At 49.3% G+C, this 14575-nt stretch overlaps 1 protein-coding gene across 4 annotated transcripts in view; it reads right to left on the bottom strand.

The window, feature by feature from the left end:
* Positions 1–14575, bottom strand: part of Samd11 (sterile alpha motif domain containing 11) — a 17620-nt gene that overhangs the window by 1868 nt on the left and 1177 nt on the right. For 2 of the 4 annotated variants that reach the window (XR_003481896.2, XM_027398634.2), the window contains exons 2-10: positions 13641–13732; positions 10304–10482; positions 9663–9713; positions 6213–6337; positions 3622–3711; positions 3327–3461; positions 1167–1326; positions 192–307; positions 34–112 (exon numbers count right to left, since the gene is read on the bottom strand). Coding sequence is in view for 3 of the 4 variants with exons in the window: in XM_027398634.2 (XP_027254435.1) it covers positions 34–112; positions 192–307; positions 1167–1326; positions 3327–3461; positions 3622–3711; positions 6213–6337; positions 9663–9713; positions 10304–10482; positions 13641–13732 (1027 nt within the window). In the remaining variant the exon portion in view is untranslated. Of the gene's footprint in view, positions 1–33; positions 113–191; positions 308–1166; positions 1327–3326; positions 3462–3621; positions 3712–6212; positions 6338–9662; positions 9714–10303; positions 10483–13640; positions 13733–14208; positions 14491–14575 lie in introns of those variants that run through there. The other 2 variants (XM_027398635.2, XM_027398636.2) reach the window with 2 other exon arrangements.

The raw sequence follows: 14575 nt of genomic DNA, 5'->3' as shown, positions 1-14575 counted from the left end.
AAAATGACTCCTACTGGTCTCCAAGATGCTTACCGAGCTAAGCTCTGCTTTCGTAGAAGCTCCTGCTGCCGAACTAACATCTCAGCCTGGGCAGGGGGCAGGAAACTGTAACCTGGGAGAAAACAGGCCATTCAAGTTGGAACCTACAGGGCCCTACAAGGATACAAAGGGCTTACCCGTCCGATTCTCACCTGGGTTCTGACACAGAGCTGTGGGTACCCCAAAAAATGGAGGTCGGAGCTGGGAGCCCAGGGCCATGTGGGGGGCATTCTGGGGTGACAGCAAAGGGGGTGGCTGTGACAGCTCCCTGTGGACAGCAGAATAGTGAACACATGCCCAGTTCCATCTGTACACCCCCCTCCCCCCACCTTTCCTGTAACCGCCTCCGGGTGCAACCCCTGCCGCCGCCTCTAATTGCCGACCCCACAGGCGGTCGTTGAGTCGCTGGTTATGGCTTCAGGTCGCACACTGCCCAGTCCAAAGCTGGCGGCGCCAATTAATCTCCCCGGCGGCGCACAGGCGCTGACCCTGTGGGCGGAGGCGGCTGCAGCGGTAATTACTGGGTTGGGGGGGGGGCTCTCTCATCATGATCCATTCTGTGCAGGCAGGGAGGGGCACACGATGGGGTAATTAGCCACAGTCCAGAGATGGTGGCAGGCAGCCGCAGATGCTGCTGTCTGTGGCCAGTGGGGTGGAATGGGTAGTGTTTAGGAAACCTGGGGCCCCTGCCCAGAGCCTTCCTTGGTTCCACTAGTTGGCTGTGGAGACAGTCTGTACTTCAAACAGCCCTAATGTCTCTAGAATTGTAGCCCCAGTCCCATCTGCACTCAACTCTTCAAATTCTAGACAGCAAGTGGCTTCCTCCTTGCCTTCCTCAACACACCACCATATCTATCTCAGGGCACCTCTACTAGGCTGGTGCCCATTGCTCAACAAAGAAACTGGTTTGGTCCTTCGAATTCCTGGCAAGGGTGGGCATTCCTGCATATTCTTCCCCAGAAATGTTTTCTTGCTCAGAACAGCTCGTGTTAGGAGCCTCCTGCAGTGGACCTTGAATACATATGTGATAGGGGACTCAAGGGAAAGCTCCAGGATGTGGCCTTGGCTTTCCCAAGTAACAAGCACAGAGAATATGGGTCCTTGTCGAAACATCACCACCTTAGTACCTTTCAGAGAAGGATGGAGTAGTAGCTGAAACTGTTCCCTCCCGGTTCTGAAATAGGCCTTGCTTCCGTCGATGACCTGTAGATGAAGGCAGGTGTACTTCCAAGCTACTAGGACTCCTCAAAGTTGCAGTTGCTACTTCTTGCCGGACCCTCAGCAGATCTGGGAAGGGAGACAACAGCAGTGACCCAGATGCTAAGCTCCCCTAGGATTTCCTCTTTCTATCTTGGTTGTGGGACACTGACCCAGTGAAGCCAAGAACAGAATGGGAGGAAGAGACTTTCACATGTTCTGAACCCCGTTTTGTGTCTCTGGGACTGGAGGAGGTTCAGCAGGAGAGACAGTTTGCAACAGGACCTACAGGGTGCAGCTGGGCAAGTGAACTTGGAAAGGAGAATGGGTAGGTCAGTAACCAAAATGAGCTTGACAAGAAGGGCTTCAAGCTTGATAACTTGATGTTTTGAATACTGATGTAATAGGCACTGGAACCTTCACAAAAATGGGCCATGCAAAGGTCAGAGTATAAAGGCACAGGGCTATTCCAGGTCAGTGGGATAAAAGTTGGGAGGGGACCTCAAACAGAAGGCTACCTAGGTGACTCGTTTATAGATAGAAGGCAAGGACAGGTAAGAAGAACTTGTCACTCCCATTAAGCAATGCATAGTACACATTCCATTGATAGCAGACACTATTAACCAGCAGTAACACAGGATCATAGTCCACCGTGGTTTGATATGTGCCCCATTGTACTCAGGATTGGGGGGGCACTCCTAGCCCCTTTAGTTCCCCCAGTCAAGCTCCACTTCTTTACTGCTTCGCTGTTGCATGTTTATATATTAATTACCTAAAAAGAGGAGGTTGGTGTGGCCAGGGCTTGAAGCCAGCCCCCAGAGCCTAGTAAGCCCACCCCCACCCCACCCCAGTCATGGTCTGTGCAATGGTGATTGACAACTGGCTTGCCTGTACATCCTCTCCTGCACAGGCCAGCAGAGCTGGGAAAGCAATTAAAAAGGATTTTTAAATTATTAACATTTAGTAAATTATTCAGGTTCTTGGTGCCTGAGCTGCCTTGGGGGACAGTGCCTTCTGTAAGAATCGGAAATTCTACTCCCTTCCCTGAGCCCCTAGCCACTTCTGCCAGAAAAGACAAGATTCTCCAGTATTGCAGCTGCACAGGGTGTCTTATTATTCCTAGGTAGCATGAGTAGTGCCTCAGGCTTGGCTTCTCTCAAGCAACCTGAGGCACTAGTGGCCACATCCCACCTGTAGCACAGCTTCCTCTTTCTGGGCTGCCTCGCTGACATGCCCTCCCCACCACCACCAACAAAAACCTTGTAAAGGTCTGACAGGATATCAACATGACCACAGATTCATGGAATTGCATTGACTGCTCTGGGAATGAGTGTTACGATAAATCTTTCTGCCAAAAGCCGCTGAGCCCCACCGCCACGTGTAAGCTTTACGCCAGCCGCTTGCCCAAGTTAGGCCCAAATGAATACACAGAAACTTGTATTGGGTACAAAGCTGCTTGGCCAATGACTAGGATTTCTCATCTGCTAACTCAGTCTTAACTACCATAAACCTATATATTTTATAAGACTTATCTTATTGGACACCTTATTGGCGTCCCTCCTTGTTGGGATCACATCTTGCCGCTGGAGCAGGAGGGGAAAAAAGGGGCGCTTCCTGTTTCTTCTTCGCTTAAATATGAGTCTCCTTGCTATGTCACTTCCTGCCTGGATCACACTTCTCTACTCCATTTCCCAGAATCCTCTTTGACTCCTAGTCCCGTCTACTTGCTGTCTCATTGGCCAAACAGTATTTTATTTAACAATTAATAAGATAAATATACACAGAAGTACTTCCCCATCAAATGAGAACCTTTCATAGGCCACAGACCCCACATCTCTCCCATGTCCCTCCTTCACCTGGGCTCTTCTCTCACCCTCAGGAATGAACAGAGGAGAACTGAGAACATGACCTTAGTGAGGCAGCTAACCTATATCACTATCTGGAGGCCCTCCTATGTATCCAGTACTGGTCTTGCTGTTGCCCTCCAAACATCTAGGTTCTTTTCTTTTTGGTAAGCCACACAGGATGGAAAGGTAACAGAGGGTTGGCACATTTGAGGTGGGAGTGCTGAGGGTGGTGGTGGCACATACCATGGCTGGGGATACCCAGGTGGTAGAGACGTTGAGTTTCCTCAAAGGGGCCAGCCTCACTCAGGGCTGACATGAGCCGATGATAGTGGTCCTCAGGGGCCATTGTAGATTCCAGCTCTGGAAGCAGCAGAGTCTCTGTTGGAAGGAGCACATGATGAGTGTGTCTTCAGATAGTGCCAAGGGAAAGTCAAGACCTCCTCTGTTATTGTTTCTACCCGAACCCTTCAGGACGCAGGAACTCATTGCTCCCTCCTCTTTCTTATGACCTGCCTCCCTTTCCTGAACAGGCTCTCACCTTGGGGGGACTTGCTTCGGACCTTCTTCTCTGAAGAACAGTCACTGGTAATGTAGGAGGAGCAGCCCAGTCTCTTGCCCAACAGGTCACCTGTAGAGGATGGAGTGAGCCCCACCCAGTGCTTCAAGGCTTGAAGGGAAAGCCACCTCTACCTTAGCTCAGTTTGGAACACCAACCATCACCATGTTCTCCCTGGCAGTTAAGACCTTGCTCAATCTGGTATCTCAGGCCAGAGGATACCATGACAGGTAGATGAGGACCATAGCAAGGACACAAAGCAATCCCGATGCTGGCTCTGGGCATGCAAATAGAAGTAATGAGAAGTTCACACCAGTTTTTCACCAGGCAGTCTCCTATAAATTCATGTGCTTCCCCAGCCCCACCTTGGGGGAACTGAGTGGCTTGCCTTTGCCTCCTAGGATAGGGTTGGCTACAGTGTAGGTGTTGGGGAGGCCAAGTCCAGAAGGCATATTTCAAATCCTAGCCTATTTCATTCTGGGTCTTCTCAGCTCTGCCACCAGAAGCTCAAATTCTTCCCTGAGTAACCTCTCTGCTGCACTTGTGACACAGAAAGGAAGCCCTGGTCTCTTTCCTCTGCCCACCTGTTCATGCAGTCTTTAGGCTTTTGAGTGGAATCCTGAATAACTCATCCCATAGTGCATAGCCTATATGTGCTATGTCTGCATCAGACCAGGCCCAGCCTTGGTTTCCAATATCCCCTGTAGGATCCAGAGATCATACCCCATATGCCAAACCTCAGGCATTAGTTGACCCAATTCCAGACCATTATAAACACTGCTGCTCAGCTTCCTCCTAAGCTCCTGCCCTGAGGCTAGGGTATTCGCTAAACAGCCCATGCCATCATGATTCCAGGCCAAATGTATGCCCACCCTCCCCCAAAGCTTTACCACTGGCACCAGAGCTGAATTCTTTTTTTTTTGTTTTGTTTTGTTTTACTAGATAGCGTTTCTCTATGGCTTTGGAGGCTGTCCTGGAACTAGCTCTTGTATACCAGGCTGGTCTCAAACTCACAGAGATCCACCTACCTCCTAAAGGTGTGTGCCACCACCTCTCAGCTCTGAATTCCACTTTTAAAAAATTTCCTTAATCTGCCATTTTTATCAGACTGGGGAAATGTGGCAACAAAAATGCCAATCAATCTCCACATTATGCCTGACAGAATAGTGCTAATAACTTATTGATCTTAACTTCCTCACTGTCATTGGTCTAGCTGGCCATCTCATCCTCTTCCCCAAAGAGAGGGACAGCACCCACTGTTTGACAAGAGTTTCAATGATAATATCTCAGGCAGTGTAACTATGGGAAGAGGCACAAAGTCATATAACCTGCTGCAATCCCTATAGTCCTCTCTGGTCCAGGGAGCAGTGGCACAGCCCCAGGAAGTAGGGACAAGACCATAAGAGAATACATAAGTGAAACCTGGGCACAATACACATTGCCATAGTTGTGCACACTATGAACCCCTGCATGCAGTACAAAGGGAAGAGTGAACAGACAGATTACTAAACATCACAGAGAGACATGTGTATGTGCAGTTCACAGACACCACAACAAGCATTATGAAGGCCCTGGCTGGGAGAAAGTGCTCGCGCTCGTGTGTGTGTGTGTGTGTGTGTGTGTGTGTGTGTGTGTGTGTGTGTGCGCGCGCTCACACACACACACACACACACACACACACACACACTTCTGTACCCAGGGAGGTCTCTCTCCATGTGCAAGAACAGGAGGGCCTGTGAGCTCAGAATATCTTAATCATTATGGACTCCCTTGGCTCTACCCGATCAATGGGGCAATTAGATTTTATCAGCCACTGGCTCAGCTGCTTCCACCCAGCTGGGCCTCTATCAGGTCCATAACTGTTCCAGAAGCAGCCCCCTACTAGCCCACAGAGGCATTCAAGCACATGGGGCTTTGATAAAGATGTCCACTATGGTGGACCATACCCACCCAGCCTTTCCACTACCAGAAACATCCCTAGGAGCCCAGGAGAGAAAGGTCCCTCAAGGTCCCTGAAACACAGGTATGGAAAGCAGCCTTATGGGCTGTTTTTCTGAGAGTTTCTCTGCAGGCTGCCTATTTGAACTCCTGTGGCATCCAGCAGTCAGCTTCCTTGGTGGTTCTGGGAACCCTAGTATACTTTGCTCACCTTGCTCATGTTCAGGACCCCAGCAAGGCAGAACTCAGGCTGCACATGTTCTATGGGTAGGAGGCGTGAGCATGCTTCTGCTCCATGAGCCATTCTGCAGTGGGCAGTTCTGAACTTTGGAGAAGCTTACATGGTATTGATCCCTTTGGGTCTCAACCACTCTAAACCCAAAAGCCATAACTGAGCAGTCCTTGCTGTAGCCCTGTCTACCCAGCTGTCTGGGATTAACACAATTACCATCACATGTAGCCCCAGGGGAAAGTCAGTTTCAACCCCATTCCCCACCCCCCTCTGGCCTCTGGCTGCCAGCCAAAGTATTCAGGTCCCAGAGCTGCTGATTAGAGACTTGGGGAGGACAGTCTTCAGTCCAGGATAGCTGGGCTCCAGAGCCACACTCTACCTTGGGATCTCTTGGATTCCTCACCTGCAGGTCCAAGGCCAATGTCCACGTTGCCTCTCTGGAAGTCACAGTGACTTGGATGCTCAGGCATAACGAGGTGGTGGCTTTGATGTACGCTGGATATAAGGGTGGGGAGGTCGTTGTCCTGGCTGTAGCAGAGCAAGACAGACCAAGCCATGAGCTGTCTCATGGGTTGAAAAGTCTGGCACATTGTCAGTATAAGGATGCATGACTTGTGGACAGTATACACCAAGTACGAAAAGCCAGCTGCACACCTCTGTGTGAGAACACTGATAGCACATGTGTATGCTCTCTAAACAGACCAAAGGGAACCCAGGACCTGGCACTTAGACCCAATTGCAGTTCTAGGGCAGCCCCTCCAGCTATCCTTTGCAGAGAAAAGTGTGCCCTGACCTGCCTTGGAGGGCAGCCTGAAGAGAGGGTAAGCTGTCATACATACTGCTAGCTCTGGCAGCAAGAACATGGCATATACTCCCTAGTTCTTCTTTTAAATAAGGAAAGTGAAGTTCTGACCAGAGCTCTATAGCTGACAAGACTCTTGCTCATTAGCAGAGTGCATAGGTGACACACCAACCATGGGTGGGTCCAGGACTTCTAGTCATGCCTTTTTGGCTTGGTATAACAGCATTTAACTCTGTTTTCTGTTTCTCCTTCCTGCTGAGTCAGATGAATCCTCATCCACAGAGCCCCATAGAGGAGAGGGTGTGTAAGTGGGAATACCTTACCCTGGAGTTCTGTAAGCACCCCCACACCAGTAGAGAAGAAAGAAGTAGGAAGCCAAAGCCAGGGCAGGAGCAGTGGTGCCCAGTGCTCAGCACATGCCCTCCGTGGCTCACCTGTGACAGAGAAGCCTCAGATTCTAGCAGAGCCTGTACGAAGTGACCTGGGAATCAACTCTGAACCTCATTAAATAGCTCCCAGCCCCTGACCAGGGTGACTGGAGCTAGGCTAATCCAGGGCTGGCACCTAAGCAGATCAGTTTCATCAGCAGACACCCCAGAGGGCCTCAGCCTAGAGGCCCAGATGTGTTCTTCCCATCCCAGCACTGCAGGCCCAGAGGGCAGGTGGGGATGTAAGTATGTTATAGGATTAATTGACATGAGGCTCATCCCTTGCATCCTCATCAGTGTGGGGTGACAGAGAGAATTGCTATCTCAGCATGAGGAGGGGGTTGTGGGCTGACTAGGCATAGGCTGGAACAGTTATAGAGTGGCTCCCATGGTGATTTCCTTCTTGCTAGGAGGCTAACCAGTTTCTAGAGACTCCAGAGAGTAGGCAGAAAGTCTGTTCTCTGCGAACACAGCCTGGCCCACAGAAGGAAAGTGAGGTTCCTGCTTGGACCTGTATCTGGAAAAGCCTGGTGACAACATCAGAGTTACTAGGCACTGGATAGCATGATTCCATGTAGTAATATCTGGTCAGAACAGGACTTGAATTTAGCATCTGCCTCCAATCTTGCCTTTGTAGTGACCCAGTTCTGAAAACTTGTTCCTGTAGCTTCGTCATTCACTGAACAAATTTTGCTGATTTTATACAGCTCTGAAAAAATTCCACACACACATAGCTGAAATGTATTAATTATGCCGTTAGCATCATGGCATGGAATTCTTGAAGCTACAACTCACCCTCTGCTTCCCACTGCATCCTACTATATGTTATAGACAAAGCCCTGGAGTATCTCAAGAGGTTGGGGCATGAATGAAGAGATGGATGGTCATGGAAGAATCAGAATGCTGCAGGGGAAGGATCATGGGGAGGCCAGAAAGATTAAAAAAAAAATGGCCAAACACACCTTCTGGGGTCTCCACCTTGTTCCTTTGGTGTCATCATGAAATCCAGACTTGTTCCCCCTCCCTCCCTGTCAGTTTAGGGACCCTGAGGGGCCAGAGGCTATGCTGCCCAATGCTTCACAGGCATAACAGGGAGTTAAGACTCTTGCTTGATCCAAACAGGCAGGTGGTTCACTGCAGGGTTTGTCAGAGGACTAAAGATAGATGGACAGATGGATCAGAGGAAACAAGTAAACAGACAAGTGGAGAGTGACATACAGACAGTGATGGATTCATAGACAGGAAATTACAGACAGAACAATGAGTAGGCAGGCAACAACACACACACACACACACACACACACACACACACACACACACACACACACACACACACACACAAAAAGAACTAGGTGGGGGTAACACAAGGTAGCTGGTCTTGGCCACTGCAGCCCATCCTTTCTAAACACTGGATCCGTCAGTAGATAAGCTGAAGGCTGTCACTACTCCTGGCCTGCTGTCTTCTTCCCCCTTTCAGTAGACCGAGGGGTTTCTTGAGGGGCACCAGGCTGAAGTTGTTGACACTGTGACAAAACCTGTATGGGCACATCCTCACTAAAGCCTTGTGAATTCGAGGAGGGCCACAGGAAATAAGAACTGCTCCTGGAGGAGAGGCATAGCCACCAGCTTCTCTACTGGTCTTGCTGATAAATTTATCCTGCAGCATGTAAAGTAAAAGCCTCATAAAAACTCATCAGTGTTCATGATGGTTCATAAAAATGGTCAGGCCATAACCCATTGTTAGACTTTTCCTGATGCATTCCCCTGTAGGCCCTGGGGCAAGACTGGACCCCACTAACCAGAAGCCACAGCTGGGCATGCTCACATACTGATTATTTCTTACCCCTCAGGAACTGGGAGACTAGATCTTCCTAACACTCCAGCTTTGTTATCTGGTGTCTTCGTTTCCTTGATACATCCTGCATTTGCAGTCCCCACCATGCTTCTATATCATGAATCCATGTGTTCCTAAGAAAACCCTGACCTGATAGGCAAGGGTTTCTCCAAAAGGATTCTTTTAAACTACACTTCCGTGGTCAAAGCTTTCTGTGCCTTTTTTCTTGAAGACAAAATCCAAAATGTCCAGTATTTAAGGCCCAGATCTTTAGCCTAAACCTAGCCAAACCTGTCTTTCATGCTTTCTTCCCTCATTCTAACACAACTTTGCAGACCTCCTTTGCCCCAGTGAATTCTCATACATCCTTCAAGACATCACTCATATATCACCATTCTTACCTCCTGGTCCATTTCTGGGAGGGTAAGCAGAGAATATTATAGCCTCATCTTTGAGCAGATGGATACTGATGTACAGCATATACTCAGGCTGTAGAGGTGCTTTGCTCAGATCTTCTCCCTGTGCTACTTTGGCATGTGGGATGTGCTTGGCTAAGGTGGGATCCTGCCACCCACCTCCCAGGTTGTGCAAAAAGACAGAAAACCTGGTGATACTCAGCTCACATTGGTTCATATTGGACAGAATAATGAATAAGACAGGGGTCCATAGGCAAAGGATGGAAAAAGGGCAGGCAGAATAGAACATAAGCAGGCCCAAGGGGAATCACAGCAGTAAAACTCCCTGCTACCGTGATGTGCATGGAGAAGCCTCACAAGCTTGGACTCCTACCTGCAGGATGTTTCTCTGAAAGAGATATTCACATCCCAGTGGGTGTGGACTCTGAAAAGGGAAAAACAGAGGGTCAGCATGACTCCAGAATACACCTGGACAGAAGGGAATACATGAATCTGATTCTAGCATCCTCCTGGACCAGTAGTTAGGGCAGTGGCTAAGAGGCAGTGCTCCATGCCAAGTTAAATGTGCGTCAGCTCCCACTGGCCAGGCCAGAATCAGCTTCTGGATTTACCAGAAATGAATGAGAACAACAGTCCTGACCTCACTTCACTTTAGGCACCTAAAGTAGCCTGGCTGCATAGTCGGGGAGGCTTCCGCTACATGGTGCTTATTCTACTGAAATCAAATTCCTAGTTGCTGAAACTATTTCAGCCAGTGTAAGATCACACCAAAGAGAAACATCACAGTAGCCACCTGAAGGAGACTTGGAGCATCAGCCCAGGTTGGTACAGGCTTCTGGGCCCCGCTGCCACCAACCCATTCCCTAAAAGTGACCCCTGCACAGAAGTAAAGTGCCTGAATAAGATGTCAAGAAAGGTTCCTGCCTGTGCCTGACCCTCACAGTGTTTGCAGACCCTTGACTTTGATACCCTCACTCCCACAGTAGCTTCCTGGCCTGGCCATGGAACAAGTACCTTCTCTTCATGATATGGACATGTGAATCATTCTCCTGTTTCAGGCCTGGCTGCCTGCAAACCGGGCCACTTCCATCACTGTCACCATCGCTGGCTGAGAAACTGGTAGTTCTTTCTTTCTTTAGGGCATGTGTAGGGGGCAAAGTGACTGTTCTCTTGTCAGCCAGCCGTCCCCGGTTCTGAGAAGGTAGGAAGAGGAGGGTTAGGTTAGGTCAGGCCTTCAGCCTACAGGGCATGGGCCAAGGTGAGAAGCCCCACTGCTGTAGAACAGCACACAAGGATGATGGTGTAGGACCCACAGGCTCCAGTCCAGTCCTTCTCTGTAGGCTTAGCCTCAGTGATGGCTCACCATACACTGTAAGTCCTACCTTCTACATTCTAGAGAATGCCTCTCAACCCCAGTTCCTTTCATGGGTCTAGAATCTTCTGGGATCCGTATGCTACCTGGGGCAAGGTTCCACTCCCATTCTCTCTATCTATTGTCAAACAGAAACATCAATTAACAGCCATTTTTCCTTTATTTCTCTCTCTCTACCCCACCCCTCATATCTGAGATACTGGGCATGCTAGGCAAGTGCTCTGTTGTCCTACTCTAGGCTCTGGGAGCCACAGTCTCTGCTGCATCTACCCTCAGGAGTCTTTTAGGACCTGCATTTGGTTACTTTCCAGAGTAGTTGATATGGACCCTGTCCGTGGGGATGTGAATCCCTATGGCCTGAGTCCTAGCACCAGGACAAGAGGATTATTTCTATGGCCCCCTTTAAGATCTACTTGACTTTTATCCTCCACTGTTCTAGGGACAGCAGAGTGAAGGTAAGGCTGCAGGGTGGAAGCCATTCATTATGCCTGGAATTTATCCTACAGACACTATACTTACTAGGCTTGTATCCCAGGCCTCTGTCATCCCAAAGGCTTGGGAAATCATTTCTATGAGCTCTTGCTTGTCTCTCGATAAGAGAAAGAACCATTTGTTTTCTTTCTTTCGTACAATAGGAAGAAAGGGACACAGGGCCATGAGACTGTCACTTGGAAAGGATCCAGAGTCAGTTGGCTATTGCCAGCCTCAACCCCATGACACACACAGCTGGGCACAGGGTCATACTCTGAGGGTACCACGGGTTGGATCTTGGGTAGTACCTGTGGGATGACCCATGAGAAATGGTACCAAGAATCCAGATGGCTATCCTGATCATAACCAAGGACTAAGGATATAGTTCCTTAATGTACTGGAAATGTCAGCCAGCCCTACTGCTTAACATATCTGAAAACTTGAAAACATCTGAAAACCTAACTAAGAGCTAGCCTTCTTCATACAGTGGGAGGAGTACCATTGTTCAGTGTCTCTGATTTATGTGCACACTGTATTCAACTACTGGAATATCTGTGATACTGATACATACTTGTGGTCCTGATTGTGTGATACAAGAGACAGCTGCAATGTGGGGTTGGGGAGGTCTTTCTAAGATGGAACCAGGCTTAGGAAAGTTGACCTCAGGTCTGAGCTTTTTCCCACCCATGGTAAGGATTGGGAGCCCCAGACAAACAGCAGGCCCATCCCTCTCTGAGCTGCAGATTTCCCACTTGAAGTGAAGGAGGCACATGGCTACTTGTCCTCCAGTTTTGTGTGTGTGTGTGCTCAACAGGCATTGGTTTGTAAGTAGCAAGACTCCTCCCATCCAAATAAAAAATGGAGTCCTATAAGCCTAGAGAGGACCCCTCTTGCACTAGCTACATGCCCAGTACAGCAGTGGACACATTTTGGCCTCTGGTTCCAGCAGCTACTGCTGTCTGTATTCACCTACATGCTTTGTGAACCTAGTATGTGTGTTAGCCTGAGGCTGATGGCCTGTATTAGATCTGGTGGGGTAGGCATGTGGCTCCCTTTCTCCTGGCCCACATTCATGAGTTAGTGGTTTCCCAGCATGTCCCTCAGGGCTCATAAGGAACCCATAAGGATAGCCCACCACTAACCCAAATGAAACAAACCTAAGGTGGCCAATTGAGTCCAATCATGGCATCTCTGCCTCACTCTGCCCCTGCAGAGGGGATACTGGGTGAAGCCAGGTACAGCTCTAGTTCAACATCAAGACCCTTATCACCCTCCCCCAGGGGTTCTAACTTAGTCCCTCTCCTGAGGTAATCTCTTTTTCAAATGAATCCCTCAAATGCTTCTTGCATGCATGCTTGATCCCTAATCTCTCTTGTTCTTCATGTACTCCATACATTGTCTACCTTTGGTGGGATTCTGTAACCAGTCCCCAACTTCAGCTCACTTAGATACAGCCTGCCCTGACCAGGCTATTCCATCACTACACTCAGACATTTAGACATATGCTGGGCAGGATTCCAACTCAGCATCCCAGAGGCACAGTTTTCTCACCTTCAAGCCTGGAACTATCCCAGATCACAGCCAAAGCAAGTCAGTACTGTCATGCCTCAGAATGAGCCCAACCCCACAATCAGCATCACTCCCAGGTGTGCCAGATGATTTACTGACCTCCAGATCTGGGCCAAGGAGAGTCCTAAAGCCCAAGTTGACTAATATGATCCAGGAACAAGGCTACCAACCATTCTCATGATTTGAATAGAAACAGTTCCAAGGGTGGAAGAACTGGAAAGAGGTAACTCTGCTTAAGAACACTTGCTGCAAGTTTGAGGCCAGCCTGATCTACAGAGTGAGTTCTAAGATACAGCCAGGGCAGTTATACAGAGAAAGCTTGTCTCAAAAAACCAAAACCAAGCCAGGCTGTAGTGGCACACATCCTTTAATCCCAGCACTCAGCGAGACAGAGGCAGGTGGATCTCTGTGAGGTCAAGGCCAGACTAGTCTACAGAGTGAGTTCCAGGACAGCCAAAGCTACACAAAGAAACCCTGTCTCAAAACAAACAAACAAAATAAAAAACAAAAATAAAACCACAATAACAGTGAGGATGACAACAAGACTTGCTGCTCTGGAAGAGGACCTGGGTTTGGCTCCAAGTATCCACATGGCAGGTTAATACCATATCAATTGTAGTTCCAGAGCCTCGTACTCCCTCTCTGACTTCATAGGCACCAGACATGCATGAAACAAACACACAAAACAAAAATAATTCTCAACAACAACTCACCCTGTATCCAACCTGGAAATGGCTTCTGCACCTGGGATTCCTTCTCTTCCCAGGTACAGTCTGAGAGAGTGCCAATTAGCTCACTAGCCTATTTACTTTTCTCAGGTTCCTCTAACACATAAGCAGGTTTGAGGTTAGGATTTTCATTCCCAGACAACAGTCGCCAGTTTTGAAGCAGAAACCCAGCCCTTCTGCCCAACAAGCTCCAGCTTATCTCATATCTCACCACAGGCGAGGATATTCTACAGCCTGGACAGTCGCAGATCGGGGGGTGCACTTGCAGGATCCCCTTGGACATAAGCGTCTTCAGGCTTTTCCCTGCCAGGAGACCAAGCAGAACACATGAGGGAGAAACCAGGTGTAGATAGCATTAACATCCTTTTCAGGGGCATTGCTGCAAGGCCAGATCTCCCTCCTCGCCACAAAAATTCATGAAGTCATGCACAAAATTCACAATGATCTCTAAAATTCACTGTATCCAACTTATCTGGAATTCTGTCCCACCCTTGCGACAGCTGCTTGGGAAATGTGGGGCCTCTGAAACTCAAATTCCAAGCGAATGTCCCCGCCTAACCAAGGGATTGCCCACTTCTCGGCCCCCCCCCCCCCCCCCGCCAGCCCTTCTCTAGCGATCCACCGTCTCCAAACCGGTCCCAAAGGAACTAATGGCAGAGGCTAGATAGGTTGAGCCCCGGATTGAGATGAGAGGTGCGAATGGGATCTGGCTTTCTTCTGCATTCCCTTCCTCGTAGGAAGAGGTAGGCCTCATGGAGGGCGTGACCCCTTAAACCGACCGTGTTCAGGTTGCTAACTTTGTAACTCCCAACACAGCGCTAGCGCTAATTGAACCCGGCTCAGGAGCCTCCACATCGCTCCTTCTGATCCACAGTTCAAACAGGCTGTGGCTGGCAGTATCTCCAACGTTGTTAGGTTCCGCGGCCCCCACCTGCCCACTCAGCCTCCACTAGCGCACACTCTTGCCGCAAGTGCGCCCCACCACTCCTGTTAGGAACTGCTGGCTGGGCGCCTCTGGAGAAGAGGCGTCCCTCCCATTTAGCCTCTCCCGAGTTCCCGTAAACTTCCCCTGCCTTCAGGCCTCTCAGACTCAGAACCCCTGAGCGCTTTGGCCTTGGCTGAAGGGATCAGGGAGGCTGAGAAACC

The sequence above is a fragment of the Cricetulus griseus genome, chromosome 2, assembly GCF_003668045.3.
Source record: "Cricetulus griseus strain 17A/GY chromosome 2, alternate assembly CriGri-PICRH-1.0, whole genome shotgun sequence".
Classification (NCBI taxonomy): domain Eukaryota; kingdom Metazoa; phylum Chordata; class Mammalia; order Rodentia; family Cricetidae; genus Cricetulus; species Cricetulus griseus.
This window is presented reverse-complemented; position numbering and strand designations above follow the sequence as displayed.